The 14,687-nt window shown below is 50.3% G+C and overlaps 1 protein-coding gene across 1 annotated transcript in view; it reads left to right on the top strand.

Moving 5' to 3' along the window:
* The window catches only part of CDS2 (CDP-diacylglycerol synthase 2), a 13,694-nt gene extending 2,145 nt beyond the window's left edge, over positions 1 to 11,549 (top strand). Inside the window, exons 4-12 of the mRNA XM_026863084.1 lie at positions 932 to 1,071; positions 1,477 to 1,535; positions 2,276 to 2,358; positions 3,184 to 3,271; positions 3,601 to 3,669; positions 4,328 to 4,480; positions 4,791 to 4,910; positions 6,152 to 6,255; positions 6,970 to 11,549. Of these exons, the coding sequence (XP_026718885.1) occupies positions 932 to 1,071; positions 1,477 to 1,535; positions 2,276 to 2,358; positions 3,184 to 3,271; positions 3,601 to 3,669; positions 4,328 to 4,480; positions 4,791 to 4,910; positions 6,152 to 6,255; positions 6,970 to 7,099 (946 nt within the window). The 3' untranslated portion in view covers positions 7,100 to 11,549. The remainder of the gene's footprint in view (positions 1 to 931; positions 1,072 to 1,476; positions 1,536 to 2,275; positions 2,359 to 3,183; positions 3,272 to 3,600; positions 3,670 to 4,327; positions 4,481 to 4,790; positions 4,911 to 6,151; positions 6,256 to 6,969) is intronic.
* The last annotated feature ends 3,138 nt before the right edge of the window (positions 11,550 to 14,687 follow it).

Here is a 14,687-nt window from a genome sequence, read left to right as displayed (position 1 = left end):
CGAGGCTGGGGAAGGGCTGGAGAATCAATCCTGTGAGGAGCCAGGGAAGGAGCTGGGAGTGTTCAGGGTGAGGAGGAGGAGGCTGAGGGGAGCCCTCATCCCTCTCTGCAGCTCCTGACAGGACATTGCAGAGAGGCCGGGGCTGGGCTCTGCTCCCAGGGGATCAGGGACAGGACAAGAGGGAACGGCTGGAAACTGCCCCAGGGGAGAGTCAGGCTGGGCAGGAGGAGAAAATGTTTCCCAGCAAGAGTGGTCCGAGAGTGGAACAGGCTGCCCGGGGAGGGGGGAGTCCCCATCCCTGGGGGGTTTCAGGGCCGTTGGGATGAGCTGTGGGGGATGTGGGGTAGGGGAGAGCTTTGTGGAGTCGGGCTGAGGGTTGGACTCGGTGACCCCGAGGGGCTTTTCCAACCTGAGCGGTTCCGTGATTCTGTGATAGAGTTTGTCCTGTTAATGAAGCTCAGAGATTTGCATCCCATGATCTGTGCCAGGGGCAGCTTTGACAGGCGTCACCACTTCGAGATGGACACGGTTGCTTGGGTGGGAGGGGAGTTTTTAGGTGGTTGTGAAACAGAGTTGACTGTCGGGAGGGGAGGGCTGGGAAGAGGGCAGGAGCAGGGCTTTCGGGAAGCCCCGAGCCGGCGCTTTGGGGTGCAGAAGCTGAGGCTGTTGAGGAGTGCCACCTAAAGGCAGAAACGCTTTGTGCATCAGAAGGCCAGACCCAGACCCCAGCGGTGAGTGGAGGAGCCGAAGGATGCAGCCATTAGTTTAAATGAAGGTGACATTTCCACACGGGGGGAAATAAAGTTCTGGTTGTCACTTGAGGAAAGCTTGTCTGCTCGTGGCAGTGTAAAGACCTTGGGGATCAGTCGCTTTCTGTGTTTCTCCAGAAGCCTTTTAGGGTTCCCGCTAACAAGATCTGCATCTTTCACAGGTACTTCCTGCTCTGCGTAAACTACTTTTTCTACGGCGAGACTGTGACGGATTATTTCTTCACCTTGGTTCAGAGAGAGGAGCCCCTGCGAATTCTCAGCAAATACCACCGCTTCATTTCTTTCGCCCTGTACTTAACAGGTGGAGAACACATTTTCTGCAGGTTAACCTCGTCTGGGCTGGAGGGAAGAAAACTCTTTGAACTACTCTTGTCCTGAGTATTGTGCCCAGTGCAGTATCCATAGCAAACGATCTCTGCTTTTCAGTGATGCTGTCACTCGGCTGCATGGTTAGAGTAGTGGTGGCAAATCTCTTACATGGGGCTTTGTAGAAGAAAACTTCATAATCTGTACGGGACAGCCCAGATGCTTCATCTGTCCAGGTGCTACCTGTAGGCATTTTGTCATTTCCAAAGTAGTGTGTTTTCCCTCTCCGTGTTGCTGCTTTACTCAAGTAAAATCCTAAGGAGCTGTGCAGTGTCATGGTAAAAAACCTAATTCTTGGAGACGCATTCCCACCATTTACTTTTCTTCTGTCTCTCATCAGGTTTCTGCATGTTTGTCTTGAGTCTGGTGAAGAAGCACTATCGTCTGCAGTTCTACATGGTAAGGTTAAGTTGGAGGCAGAAAAAGGGATAATGTGGGCTGCTTGAAAACGTTGTGTAGAGGACTACATGTCGGTAGATGCTTCTGTGCGGGTTGTGTGTTGTAATGCTGCCTGAAAGAAAAGTTCCTGTGAGCAAACAGTATTTTTAGGAAGCTGGCCCTGGCTGTATTTCCCTGCAGTCATGTATTCTCTTCTCTCTACACTTGTGGATGCCAGTAAGAAACTTTCTGCACAGAGAGGACTGCGCAAGGCTACGTGACTCTCGTACTGAGGGTAGATTGCCACCAGGGTTAATTGGCTATGTCCCCCTTTTCCCAAATATCACCAGGGCGTTACTTGTGTTTGGCTGTGAATGCAACTAGTTTTGCTTTCCAATATATTCAGCACACAGGGATATAGCTTGGCTGTCTATCAGTCTCCTCTTCTTGTATAGTCAGAAGACTGAGTGAGATGTTTGGGCTAGGGGTAGGCTAAAGAGCATTTGCTCCAGCAAAAGTGTCCCCAGTGAAGGTCAACTCTGGGCTTGAGCTGAAGAACATGCCCATAAATTACTAGGGGTGACCGTTCCCTGCTTTTCGTGACTCTTGGTGTTTGTCGTGGTGAAGGTGCATGTGAGAAATGCACGTGTACGTGAGCCCTTCTGTGCCCGAGAGGGAGCTGACGGCGTCTGGTTTCTGCCAGCCACGTGTACGGGCGGTGTCTCTCGGCAGGCTGGACTGCATGCTCTCTTCTCTTCCAGTTTGGATGGACCCACGTGACGTTGCTAATCGTCGTTACCCAGTCGCACCTCATCATTCACAACCTGTTTGAAGGAATGATATGGTGAGTCGGTGTGTTCTGAGTTGCTTTGATTTCTGCAGCCTGAAGTGGATGACTGTGTTTGGAGTTAAAACTTTTTCTTTTATAAAAACAAATGACCAAGGAGAAGGTGCTTCCTGTGAGGGACCAACCCGAGCAGAATAGAAAATAAAACCATTGTGTGATACCTCGGTGACTTAGCACTTGCTTTGTGCTGCTCGAGCAGAGAGTTGTTGTAAAGAAGCATCTGAAAATTGCTGTGGGGTGCAGGGACCTTTCGGGCAGCCTCAGGCCCGTGTGGATGCTTTCTCTTTATACCCACATCTAGCAAATGGATGAGAAAGTGCTGCTCGGCACTTGATTTGGGATCATGTTAAAAGCAGCACTGTGGAAGGAAGAAGGTTGCAGCCTGCCACCTTACTCCAGCTGCTGTGCAGAGGGGAAGCCCTTTTGGTCTTCCCAGAAGCAGCAGGGCAAGGAGGTAATTTTGTCCGCTTGAAGGTTGCATGTTCCTCTGTGCATCACAACCAGCTCGGAGTGCTCTGAGAGCTGCCTGCTTACAGCTAAAATGCAGCCTCTGGGGGAAAGGAGGTGACTGCCTAACAACCTGTTGTGTGGGGCAAAAGAAAACGCTTAAAACAGGCCGTTCTGGGTACATGACCTGCTTTTTAGTCCAGAGCACTGGAGTAATCCCTCCAGATTTCCCAAGGAGCTTCAAGTGGTTGCTCCTGCATCCAGGTTGATGTGACAGCACTGCAAAGCATCTTGTGAAGCAACTGCTCATTTTATCGAGTCTTGGAGTTGTCTGATCTTGGCACTTTCCAATGGTTTGATTCTCCTCCCGTCTAGGTTCATCGTCCCAATTTCCTGTGTCATTTGCAATGATATCATGGCATACATGTTCGGGTTCTTCTTTGGTCGGACACCACTCATCAAGGTTTGTAACACTTCAGTGGATGAAACGTGCGTTTTGGCTTCTTTGGGTCTTAGTCCTGTGTTCCTTATCTTCAGTTTTGTGGTTTGCTGTGGGTCTGAAGCAAACCTCGAAATGAAACTCGGTGTGCCTCCCAGCCTTCGAGGCTGTAAAGTTAAACAAACCGTGTCAGACCGAGATGTTAGTGCCAGCTTCTGACCAAACTCTTATTTGGTTGTTGACACCAATTTGTATTTGCCTCAGCAATTCACAAGTGAGGAAGGGCTGCGGAGGTGTGTGGTGGTGTGCGGAGGTGGGTGGTTTGTAATTATCCCCTTCTCTGTCTCTGGCAGCTCTCCCCAAAGAAGACCTGGGAGGGTTTTATTGGAGGATTTTTTGCCACCGTTTTGTTTGGATTGCTGGTAAGTAGCAGTCATGGTGCTTATTTCATTGATCTTTTCCCTCCCTAGGTTGACTGTTTTGTCTAAAAAAATGCAGTCAAGCTTTAAGCTCTTCCAGGTCTTGTCAGAGACTTCTCGTTTTCCTTACTGACCAGGATTTGAACTGGTCTGTGGCTGTTTCATGCTGTGTCCAGATACTGCAGATGGAGCAGAGTACTGGAGGAGGTTTTTAGTCCTCGTTAGACCCTGTGACATGTTCGTTACAACAATTATTCTTAACGTTTTTCTCTCTGCTGCTGTTGGATGAATACTGTGCATCATTTCAAGGGCTGTGTGGGGAATGCAGTGCTCTTGGAATATTTTTCCCTGTTTTTATGATCATCTGTGTCTGCTTGTTTCCGTCCTCTCAACCGAGCTGTGCAGCCTGTCTCAGCCTGTTCGTACGGGGCTCTGATCACTGCTTGCTGAACAGATGCACTTACTGAATGAAAATGCTTACTCTGCCTTTAGCCAATTACTTCTCAGGAGAGTAATCTTCTTAATGAAGCTGGGAGCGTGGCTCCCTCCTCACCTTGTCTCCTTGAGTGGCCTTTTCCCTTGATATGGGCTCTGCCCCATTGCTCAGGAAAATATTAATCCTGTTTTCTCTTGCTGTGTTTCTTTTCCTCTCTCCTTGAAGCTGTCCTACGTGATGTCTGGGTACCGGTGCTTCACCTGTCCGGTGGAGTTCAACAATGACACCAACAGCTTCACGGTGGACTGTGAGCCGTCCGAGCTGTTCCAGCTACAGGAGTACAACATCCCCTTGGTGCTGCAGTCTGTGGTGGGCTGGGTAGGACTCTCCAACTTTGTTGGATTTTATTTATTGGGATAGGAAAAGCAAAGAGGAAAGAGATCAGGGCTCTGTTTTGATGGTCTTTGAAAGAACATGACAAGGGGTGATGGTACATCCAGAAAAAGGGGGAATTTACTGGTGCTCCATGTTGGTTGAAGTCCCAAAGGAATTGTCACAAGTCTGGCGGGACATAAACTTGCTTGAAAACCAATTGACCTAAAGCTTGGAGAGCAGAGAAGGAGGGACAAGCAGTGGACAGTGCTATTCTCATGGACAATCCTTCTCTGACACGTTTTCCTTTCTGCAGAAGACAGTCCGGATGTACCCCTTCCAAATCCACAGCATCGCCCTGTCTACATTCGCCTCCCTCATTGGGCCATTCGGAGGCTTCTTTGCTAGTGGATTTAAGAGGGCCTTCAAAATCAAGGTGAGTGTGGTGAAGGTCATTCGCATTTTAGAAAAGAAAGACTGGAGGGTTGTTAGCACTCTGTCACGGTTTAACCCCAGCTGACAGCTCAGCCCCACCCACCTGCTCGCTCCGTCCCAGTGGGATGGGGGAGAGAAGTGGAAGAGTAAAAGTGAGAAAACTCGTGGGTTGAGGTAAAGACGGTTTAATAGGTAAAGCAGAAGCACGTGCACAAGCAAAGCCGAACAAGGAATCCGTTCCCCATTGCCGTGGGCGGGCGGGCGCTCAGCCGTCCCCAGGACAGCCGGGCTCCGCCACACGTGACGGTGTCCTGGGAGACAAACGCCGTCGCTCCAAACGTCCCCCCACTTCCTCCTCCTTCCCCGGATTTATACGCTGAGTGTGACACCACATGGTATGGAATACCCCAGATATGGAAATACGGCCCGTTGGGGTCCGCTGTCCAGGCCGTGTCCCCCCCAGCCTATGTGCTCTTGGCTCTGTGCAAGCCCGGCTCAGCAGTGACTAAAACCGCCCTGTGCCGGCAGCCCTGCTCTCAGCACAGAACCCAAACACAGCCCCAAACCGGCTACTGTGGAGAAAATTAACTCTGTCCCAGGCAAAACCAGGACTCGCTCTAAACAGTCCCTGTTCCCCCAGGAGGCGCAGGCTGGGTGTGTTGGGAAGGGAGGCGAGGTTTGTTTGGTCACAGGTGAAATGCTGAAGTGGTTTTTTTTGATCTGAATGGGGAGAGACCTTAACATTTTCAACTGTGATCTTCTAAACCCTGCTTTGGTGCAGAACTTGAGGTAGAGGAAGAAAGCCCCAGTCAGGAAGTTTTGCAATCTGAGGCTTCCCTTGATATCTCGCAGCCTGGTTTTATGTACAAACAGTCGGTGTTCGGTGAAGATGCCTTGAAAGCTGAGACAGGGTTGCAAGAGATAAACATCAGCTTTCCTTGACCTTTGAGTGTCAGATCTGTCTTGAGCTTTGATGTCCCTCAGGCACTTTGTAAAGGAGAAATTTTTAAAAGCAGGGAGAGATTAAACAAAATATCTTCTTACTCTGCCTTCTTCCTTCCGGGAGGGATTAGAGCAAGGGTATGCGTGTCGCGCATAGAGGTACATGAGGAAGTACAGGTAACGGGCACTTGAAAGTGCTAAATGCAGAGAATCAGAATCATCTCGGCTGGAAAAGACCTTGGAAGATGATCTGGTCCAACCATCACCCTCCCACTGACCGTTCCCTTCTGCTTCGCACAGGACTTTGCCAACACAATCCCAGGGCACGGAGGTATCATGGACCGCTTTGACTGTCAGTACCTGATGGCGACCTTTGTTAACGTGTACATCGCAAGCTTTATCAGGTATTTATTGCTTTGTGCTGAAGTTTGGGGGGCCCTGTCAAACTTGAAGTGATGTACAGGCTTGTGATAAGAGACAGTTGTCATCCCCGTTAGATCCCCGTTAGTTGTTATCCCCATCTGAAAATACAAGATGGAGAGGAAACGGAGGCTTGAACAAGGGAAGCATCATCTGGCAGGGTCATGCGGGGCTAGAAACACAACCCTCATTTCTGAAGGTTTGTTATTCCGGTCCCTCTGAAACTCCTCCATGTCCCTTCTGTATTCCTGTGAGTCTTGAGCAGGGTTTCCAGAGCTGAACAAGCAGAAAAATCTAATTTTATAGCATTAACAAGTATTTTGTAGCCAAGCATAGAAGAAATTCTGTAGGTTCATAGAAGATGTACTGAAGGAGTTGAGGAACTGTCTTTATGTGGCTGCTTTGATTTTTGAGGGGGAGCATCTGCTAAAAAGGGAAGATGCATAACCCTCTCGAAATAGATTGGGGGTTTGGCGCTTTTTTTTTTTTCTTTGTTTTGTTTACACTTCAGCATCCTGTGCCTTTCGAATCCATTTCCACATCTCAAATGGAGTTAAGCTCCCTGGGTAGAACTGGTGAAGGAATGGGAACACGGCTCTCACTTTAAGCCTATTATTTTAATGAAATGGCATTCGGCTTCCCAGATGGTTGAGATTTAGCAGTGTGACTCACTGATACTGGTGCGTTTTGTGTTTCAGGGGTCCTAACCCGAGCAAACTCATCCAGCAGTTTTTAACCTTGCGGCCAGACCAGCAGCTGCACATCTTCAACACGCTGAAAGCACACCTGGTTGACAAGGGGATGTTAGGTAGCTTGGAGGACGCATAGACAGCTGGGCAGTTGGAACAGGACTGAAAACAGACAAGCTTCCTCGAGGAAATTCCTGGCTTGCCTGATTTAAGACAATAACAAGGCCTCATTTCACTGTAACTTTTCTTCCTTTCTTGGTAAATGTTTGCATTTGTGGGTTTTTTTAATAATATATTTATATAGCTTTGGTTCAAATGAGCAAATCTTGGGTTTGTAGCTGAAGAGGAGTTAAGGCTTGGAAGGACTGTTGGGTGAAGTAGGAGGGTACGACTGTCCTCGTGGCCTGTTCTTAACCTTCGATGCATGTGGGCAGAGCTGAACTTTTCCTGTGAGTGTGTTTGTGCAGGGAACGCGCAAAGCCCTGTCCCTACGGCCGCCTCTGCGCCGGCGGGGAAGGGCAAGCCCTGCACCTCCCCTGGCCGTGGCACGAGGCTGCCCTCACGATGGCAACTCTGGGGACCATCACTTTCTCCGGTGGTAACTGTGAATGCAATGTTAACTTTCCCAGAAAGCCACGTTTATGCCTGTGTGCAGTCTCGTTGCAGACTGCCTGGTGAGCGGGAGGCTCCGAGAGATCCTGTACTCTTCCAGCCGTACTTCCTCTGCCAGGCACCTGCATCTATTTTCACTTGCTGGTTTTTGCGGTGCCTCTCACATTCCCCCACTTTACGGCTGATATTTTGGCAAATAAGAATTTGTAACCAATTAAACCAGAGATAGACTGGGGTCAAGGAGTCAGGAAACTGGTAGTTGCTTGTGGGAATGTGGGAGGTTCAAATTGCTCCAAAACTGAGTCGAGTAAATAGGTTTTAAAGAACATTGAAGTTTCGTTGAATAATTCCTGCCAAGTAAGAACAACCCTTTAAATAACTTGGTTCATTTTTCCCCCATCAAATAACCTTTAAGAAACACTGAACCACACCTTTTAATTTCTTGATGGTTGGAAACCCTGCACTGGGATATTTCAATGAATTTGGAGAGCAGTTTCCAACTTGGTTTTTTTTTTCTGAAGTTTGCCGGTTGGGGCTCCAGCACCCCGCTGGTGCTGTCAGCTGGGCGTTTTGTTTTTCTTTCAGGGATCATGTCTATCACCTGTTGGTTACTTGAGTTCTAGATGTCATGCTGCTGAGTTTATCATTGTGTTGCATTTCAGTCTGGGTTCATTTGCCTGCAGGCTTCTGTCCTGCTTCACTTCCTAAATCTTCTCATAAAGAGTTTGTACTTAACAGCTGCAAGTTTTATCTAAGTGCTTCCCTTTATTTTTTTTTTTTGAACCTTTTTATTATTTAAAAATGAGAGCCCTGAAGATTGTAAAACTTTTTTGTTTTGGTGATCAGATAGTGAAAATAGCCCCAGTTTACACCTCATGCATTGTTCCCAAACACAAGCTGACTGGTTTTACTTCTTTCCATTAGTTTGTGCATGGGAGACAGAAACTTTACCTTATTTTAACCTGGGGAACGAGTGACAGGGAAAGATAATACAGAAGTACATTCCTGTTTTAAATAGTTGCTGACATAAATCGTATACACAGACACCCCCGTTCTGGAGACACGTACACGCTGCGAGCTAGCTGAGCATTGACGGAAAATAAAACACCGGAAAATACTTCATAGTTTGTGCTCCATATTCTGAACCTGTCATTGCTTTCGTTTACCCTGGGTGAGCAGGAGATTGAGCACGTGTATAAATACGTTAACGGAGACTGACTTCTCTCTTGCATTTCTGTAGGACTCCGTGCGGTAAGCTCTGTGTCATCTCCCTAAACAGGAACCCCAGGGCAGAAGTTTGTGCCCGTTGTACTGCAAATCCAGGTATTCGATCAAAGCACGGATTGTGGAGAAGAAGGCTCCGTTTCCACAAAGTATTTTCAGCGTGGTGCTGGCAAAGTTCCTGGCTTCTGGTAGGAGTCAAACTACTGTGGTGGAGCCAGTTCAGGATTGCAAGTAGAAGCTTTCCTGGACTAGTTGTGGAGTCTCTTCTCTTCCGGCTTGAATTAGGCAGGGATTTATTTTCTGTCGATTTAGAGGATATTGGTCCAAGCCCATAATTTGTAAATTGGAGGGGAGAATTTAGGTGCTTTCATCGTGCTTTGCCCAGGGAGGATATTTGGTCTGTGTTTCATGAGAGTTTGGCCGAGTTTAGCTAGGCAAAGTGGGGGCACCTGGGCGAAGTGACAGGGTTTTGTGTAGTCCCTGTGGGGTCAGACAAGCTGGTGCTTTTCTGGATTCTCCCTGCCCATTGCCAACACCTGCCAAAATCCCCCGTAGCGCACTGTTGGGTCCCAAGTCAGTCATCAGAAGAAGCTGTAGTGTTGATAAATATTACAAAAGTGTACTGCTCTTTATATTAAGAAATTTTTCATATGGGTCTTTAGTCTCCTGCTCGTCTTGCTTTAAACCTTTTGTACCTCTTTAGTTGTAATTAGTGGGGCAGAAACGGGACGCAAAGCTTTTCTGCATGCTTTTGATTTTGAGGTGGCGTTTGGGCCTTTCTGCAGGGTGCAGCGCTGGCGGTGGACGCTGGAGGGCAAAGCAGTTGCATTTAGGGTCTCCCGAGGGCGGGGAGAGGAGCAGCGGCAGTACTGCCTGTGGGTGCCTTCCCAGCTCTGTTCTTGCTTCCTTCCCAGCGCAGTTCAGGGGTGGCCTTCCAGGGCTGTTGTGATCCTGAAGGGTGAAGCTGCGTGGAAGGAGTTCAGCATCCTGCACTGAGTTTTAGTAAATGGCGTGAGAACAGTGGAGGAGTGCGGGGGGGAGGTGGGGGTTGTTAAGGTTATTTGCAAGCTGTACAGCTGAACTTTCCGAGACATGCTGGTAGTAGGCACTGCACTGTGCGCCCCGCTGGGCTGAGCGCTGCGGCTGGCAAACCCACTTCTGCACCGCTGGGGTGAATGTATGTGGTGGTCCTGCTCAGCTCTTAGCGACAGCGTGCTGTCTGGGGGAGCGTGTGGGGGCTTTTCCCCATCAGCCCAGCCCGTGAGCGGCTTTTGTTTGCTGTAGATATTTCAAGTTAGACCTAGAAAGTTAGAGGAGATGGAAAGCTGACGTCTTGGCTTTGGCTGTCGCAAAGGCGTTAACTGTGACGCCAAGGGACGTGTACCGAGACACGTTGCACCTTTTTCATTGCATTAAGGCTTGCAGGCCTTGCGGCTCTCACAAGAGTTGGGGTTTGGAGGGAGGCTGGTGTGGCTCCTGCTGCTAGAGAGGCCGAGCTGACACCGGGGATGTCTAGGTAGGGCGATGCAGGGATGATCACGTGAAGCTTCTCCAGCTGCAGGGCTTGAGCTCAGCACTGCACAACGGATTTTGTTCACAGTGGGCTCCGTGACCAGAGGAGTTCCTCCTGCTTGTGCCCAGCAAGAGGGGCATAACTGAGAGCAGATCAGCACGGGGGGAGGTAACGGTCGGCTGGTGCGTGTGCTTGGATGGGAAGGAAAAGTAGGATTTGGGCAGTGTGAGGCTTACGAGGGTGTTGCTGCTGCCGGGCAGGGGACAGGCTGGTGTGGAAACTGCCTCTTCCCAGGCTGTCACTGTGTCTCCAGTTGGAGCAGGCAGAGGGCTGTGAGTGTATTAAATAAGCGAAGGGATGGTACGTGCTCGTAAAGCTGCTTTGGCGCGGTGTGAGAAGCTGGCTGTCCTGGTGGGGCCGCTGAACAGTCGCATTTGCCGGCTGGTGGGTGATTTAGCGGTCGGGGTGGGACCCTGCTTTGATCCAGGGTCTGAGCAGGCGTGGCTGGGCTGGGCCTGTGTAGACCAGCACCTGGCGTGCTCTGATAGGAATTTGCTTCTCCGAGGCTGGTTGTAGCCCGGATTAGTTTGCAGATCGGATGCACCGCCAGACTGTGGCCCGCAGTGCTCAGTGAAACGTCGACACCCGATTTCTGCCTACGGCGTCCCGTGCTGCGCTGAGCAGCGTGCATTGTGTAGACATTTTCGGGGGGGTGATGGGCCCAGAAGTCTGGCCCTGTGCAGAAGCTGGAAATCCCATAGCATCCGGTAACGCTCGGCACCAGGCTGTGAAACGCCGGTACTGCTGTCCCTAGGTGTGTCTCCTCTTGCCGATGCGTGCGGGATCCTGGCACGTCTTCCTCCCCCCACCTCCCCTCACCGGCTCTGTCTGACAGGAGGAGGGCAAAGCTGGGTGGGAAGCATCTGTGCAGCCCACCCAGACCCTCCTGGGGTCACAAACAGCATCGCATGAAAGCTCCCGTGGTTCCTGCCCCCTGTAACCAGCCCCGGAGTTGCATTTCGTACTGCTGTAATCTTTGTGTGCTCCTGTTCTCCAGACCTGATGTATTTCTACCATCTGCTTCTTTCTCTGTGCATTGTTCTTTTGATTAATGTTTTAGCTACACATGTAGAGTCGCCTTTCTTTGACCGAATGTCCGAATGTGATATATTGTATATTTTAAAGTATTTACCCTATTTATATACTATATGTTACTGTTAAATAAATATAAGTTCCATTATCTGTAGTGGAGTTTTGTTCAGCGCTGCTGGCAAGTGGGGGAGATGCTGAAAACCTCCTTCCCGTGCTCTGTAAGAAAGATTGGTCTGTTTTAAACTCAAGTTTTCCCCCATTCCTTGCCTCGTAGCTCTCCTTCCTCGGGGATCTTCCTAAGAGCAGACCCGGCCGTGGCAAAGACGCACGAAGGCTGCAGAGGGGCTGAGCACACGGGCAGGATGGGACACAGCCCCGCACGAGGGACAAAACCAGCTGCGTTTCCAGGGGAAGCTGCGATCAGATCGTACAGGCCCATCTTGATAAAGATGAGGGAAGTGTTGGCACTGCTGCCCCCTGCAAATCAGCTCATTTTACCCTAAAGATTTCACTGGGAATGTGAAAAATTGTTGGAGTTACACTTAGCATAAATTATTGCCGCGTTTCAGCTGTTTCTTCTGACTTGCGTGGGGTTAGGAGAGCAGAATCCTTCTGTTTACACAGCAAAACATACTATTTTTAGCTCTTAATGTTATTTTGACTGGTTTCGACTAATCTGCCAAGCCAAACCAACCCATCAGCAGCTCTCATCTTGCTTCCTGTCACACTGTGTGGGCATTTTCAGACAAATTAATCCTCCAACAAGAAAATATGATGCCCTCTCTTTATAGGAATGAGCAAAGTTGCTCTAAAGCCCCAAATCTTAGGTTGCAACACATCCCCCTCGGAGGAGTTGGCCAGTTAAGCAGAAAAGTGCTGAGCGGCACCATGCCCTACTCGGCAGTCCTGTGAAGCATTAGATGCCGTTACCGAGAGGTCTTGAAAGATCCCTCAGTGTTCAATCTTCTGGAAAAGGGGCTGTGAAGTCTCTCGGCGGGCTGTCGGGCGACGGCAGGGCAGTGAGTCAGGCACATCATCTGACAGGCTCTGCGGCTGCCCTGCCTGTGTCGCTGCTCGCGTTTCAGCCCTTCAGCTGCGGAGTCCTCCTTGTTTCTCCCCATCCTGTGCCAATTTAATTAAATTAAACATTGAAAACTGCAAATTCCCAGCGGTAATCCTGGTGCTAGCTGTGCTCCATACCCAGAAAGTCTCAAACCCAGAAAGCCTCTGTGCGAGTGGCCTCATGCGATCCTGTCCAGACACATTTTCCGTGAGATCCTGATAGAAGAAGGATGTAAAAACAGCAAAAAAACCCCCACCCTAACAGGCTGAGGTTTGCCATTTATAAGTTCCCCTGGGGCATTTGGTTCAGGACTAGGCTGCCTGGCTTGATTGCAAATTAAACCCCCCAATCTTGTCCTTTCCCCAAACGGGAGGCAGCCACAGGTACCTGGTGGGAGCGGGCGGGAGGCAGCTGAAGCAGCTCTCGGGGCGCTTCCGAGGGGCCGTTTTGGGTTGCAGCGAGGGCTGAGCTGCTGTGGTGTACTCGCCCAGCGTTGGGCTGACTGGCACGATTTGGGGCTAAAACGTTTGCTGTTTCCTTTCTAGAGGAGGGGAAAGTGCCGTGTGACATCCTGTTCACACAGCAGGTGGGGAAAGGCGGCTGTTCACAAGCTGCTGCCGGGCTCTCGTGAAAAAAAAAAACAAAACCAAAAACCCAAAACAAAAAAACAGGTTGAAGAGAAAAAAAGGCTCAAAATGCATGACCCCCTAGAGCTCCTACAGCTTTCTGCAGATGTTATTAAGAAGAGGATAAAATGATGCTTAATTCGGGGCTCGGTCAGGGCCCTCTGCTCGGGGTGCAGCAGAAATGGAGCTAATTCAGGCAGTTTGGGTCCAAAGCAGGATACTGGCGTTGCGTTAGTCCGGATTTGGGTACGTGCTGGGCTGCTCTTGTGGTAGCATCGCTTTCCACACCGCCGAGTTCTCTGGACTTTCGGCAGCGGAAGGTGTGAGCTGGGGTTCTCTGAGCTGCCTCCAGTCACTGCTCAACGCAACCGATTCATTTTCCAGTTGTGACTAACCCAAATTAGCCCACCAAGGTCCACCCTGGCTGTTTTGCTACCAGGTGCAGGCTCTGGCTCCTTCCCTGACAGGCACATCCTCAGTTTACACCATGGCACTACAAACTCCTTACAAGAGTTATGATGCCTGGGCTGAAAATCAGAATGGGAACCGGCGGCTGCGTCCTCTTCCAGCCCCCCCTGCTCCCCACGTCACTATTTCTGCTTCTGTTCAAGGCGACTTCCCTCTCCGCAAGGCCTGGGCTTTTCTGCAGGCTGGAGCCCTCCGTTAGCCCCTCAGGGCACTCTGCTCTGTCTTCAAGCTGCCCTCGCTGCTTTTTGCTCCATTTGAGTGTTTGTGAATGAAACTTGGATTTATCCTCTGTCTCGTGAGCGGCATCCCAGTCTAATTCCACCGCAGCCTGCTTTGCGGATGCGCAGCCATTTCTTTTGAGGGAAACCAGCATTAAGTGGCACAGAACAGGAGACACGTGCTGTTGTGAGCAGGGAAAGGGGCTCTGCTTGAGCCGGTGGTCCTGGTGAGGTCGGTGCCCACATCCCCAGGCCCTCCCTGCCCTCAGACCCACAGCCTTTCCTCCAAGAGCAGCTCCACTGCATCCCCATTTTGCTCATACCGCTGTGACAAAGTGGGTGTAAAAAACCTTAAATCATCTGTGGGGACTGTTCAGCCTTTGTAGTAAGAAAATGAAAAAGAAATGTAGTAAGAAAATGACCCGTGTCATCCGGGCCGTGCGTTCGGAGATGTCACCCTGTGCTGTTTGGCCGCGGCCACCTGAGCCCGCTCTGCTTTGCTGCCCAACAAAACATTTCCCGAAACTCCGTGCTGGGCTGTGTCCTTCAGTGAGCAATTTTCTAGTGCACCGACGACACCGAGAAGGACACCCACTTCCTCAAATGCAACGAGCAGCACGCACCGAGCCACCCCGGGCAGCTGCGTTTCGGTGCAGGCTGGGGCTGGGCTGCTGCATCTACGCATCAGGCAAAGAGGGGAGCAAAAAAAGGCGGCATCACCTCGGTGTCATCAGGGAAGCGAGAGGAGAGCTTTGCAGGAAAGCAGGGCAGGAAAGTACTTTTATGGGGTTGTTCAGAGCCGCTCTCAGAGGAGGGAGGAGGAAGTCCGTTGGCAAATGAACCCTTGCTGAGCCGTCGCTCTTTGTGGGGGGAATCGCACCCCGGGCACAGGATCCCCACGGGACTCTCAG

Source organism: Athene cunicularia (genome assembly GCF_003259725.1).
Source record: "Athene cunicularia isolate RWA chromosome 22 unlocalized genomic scaffold, athCun1 chr22_part1, whole genome shotgun sequence".
In the NCBI taxonomy this organism is placed as follows: Eukaryota; Metazoa; Chordata; class Aves; order Strigiformes; family Strigidae; genus Athene; species Athene cunicularia.
The sequence above is the reverse complement of the archived record's forward strand: the minus strand, read 5'-3'. Positions and strand labels throughout refer to the sequence as shown.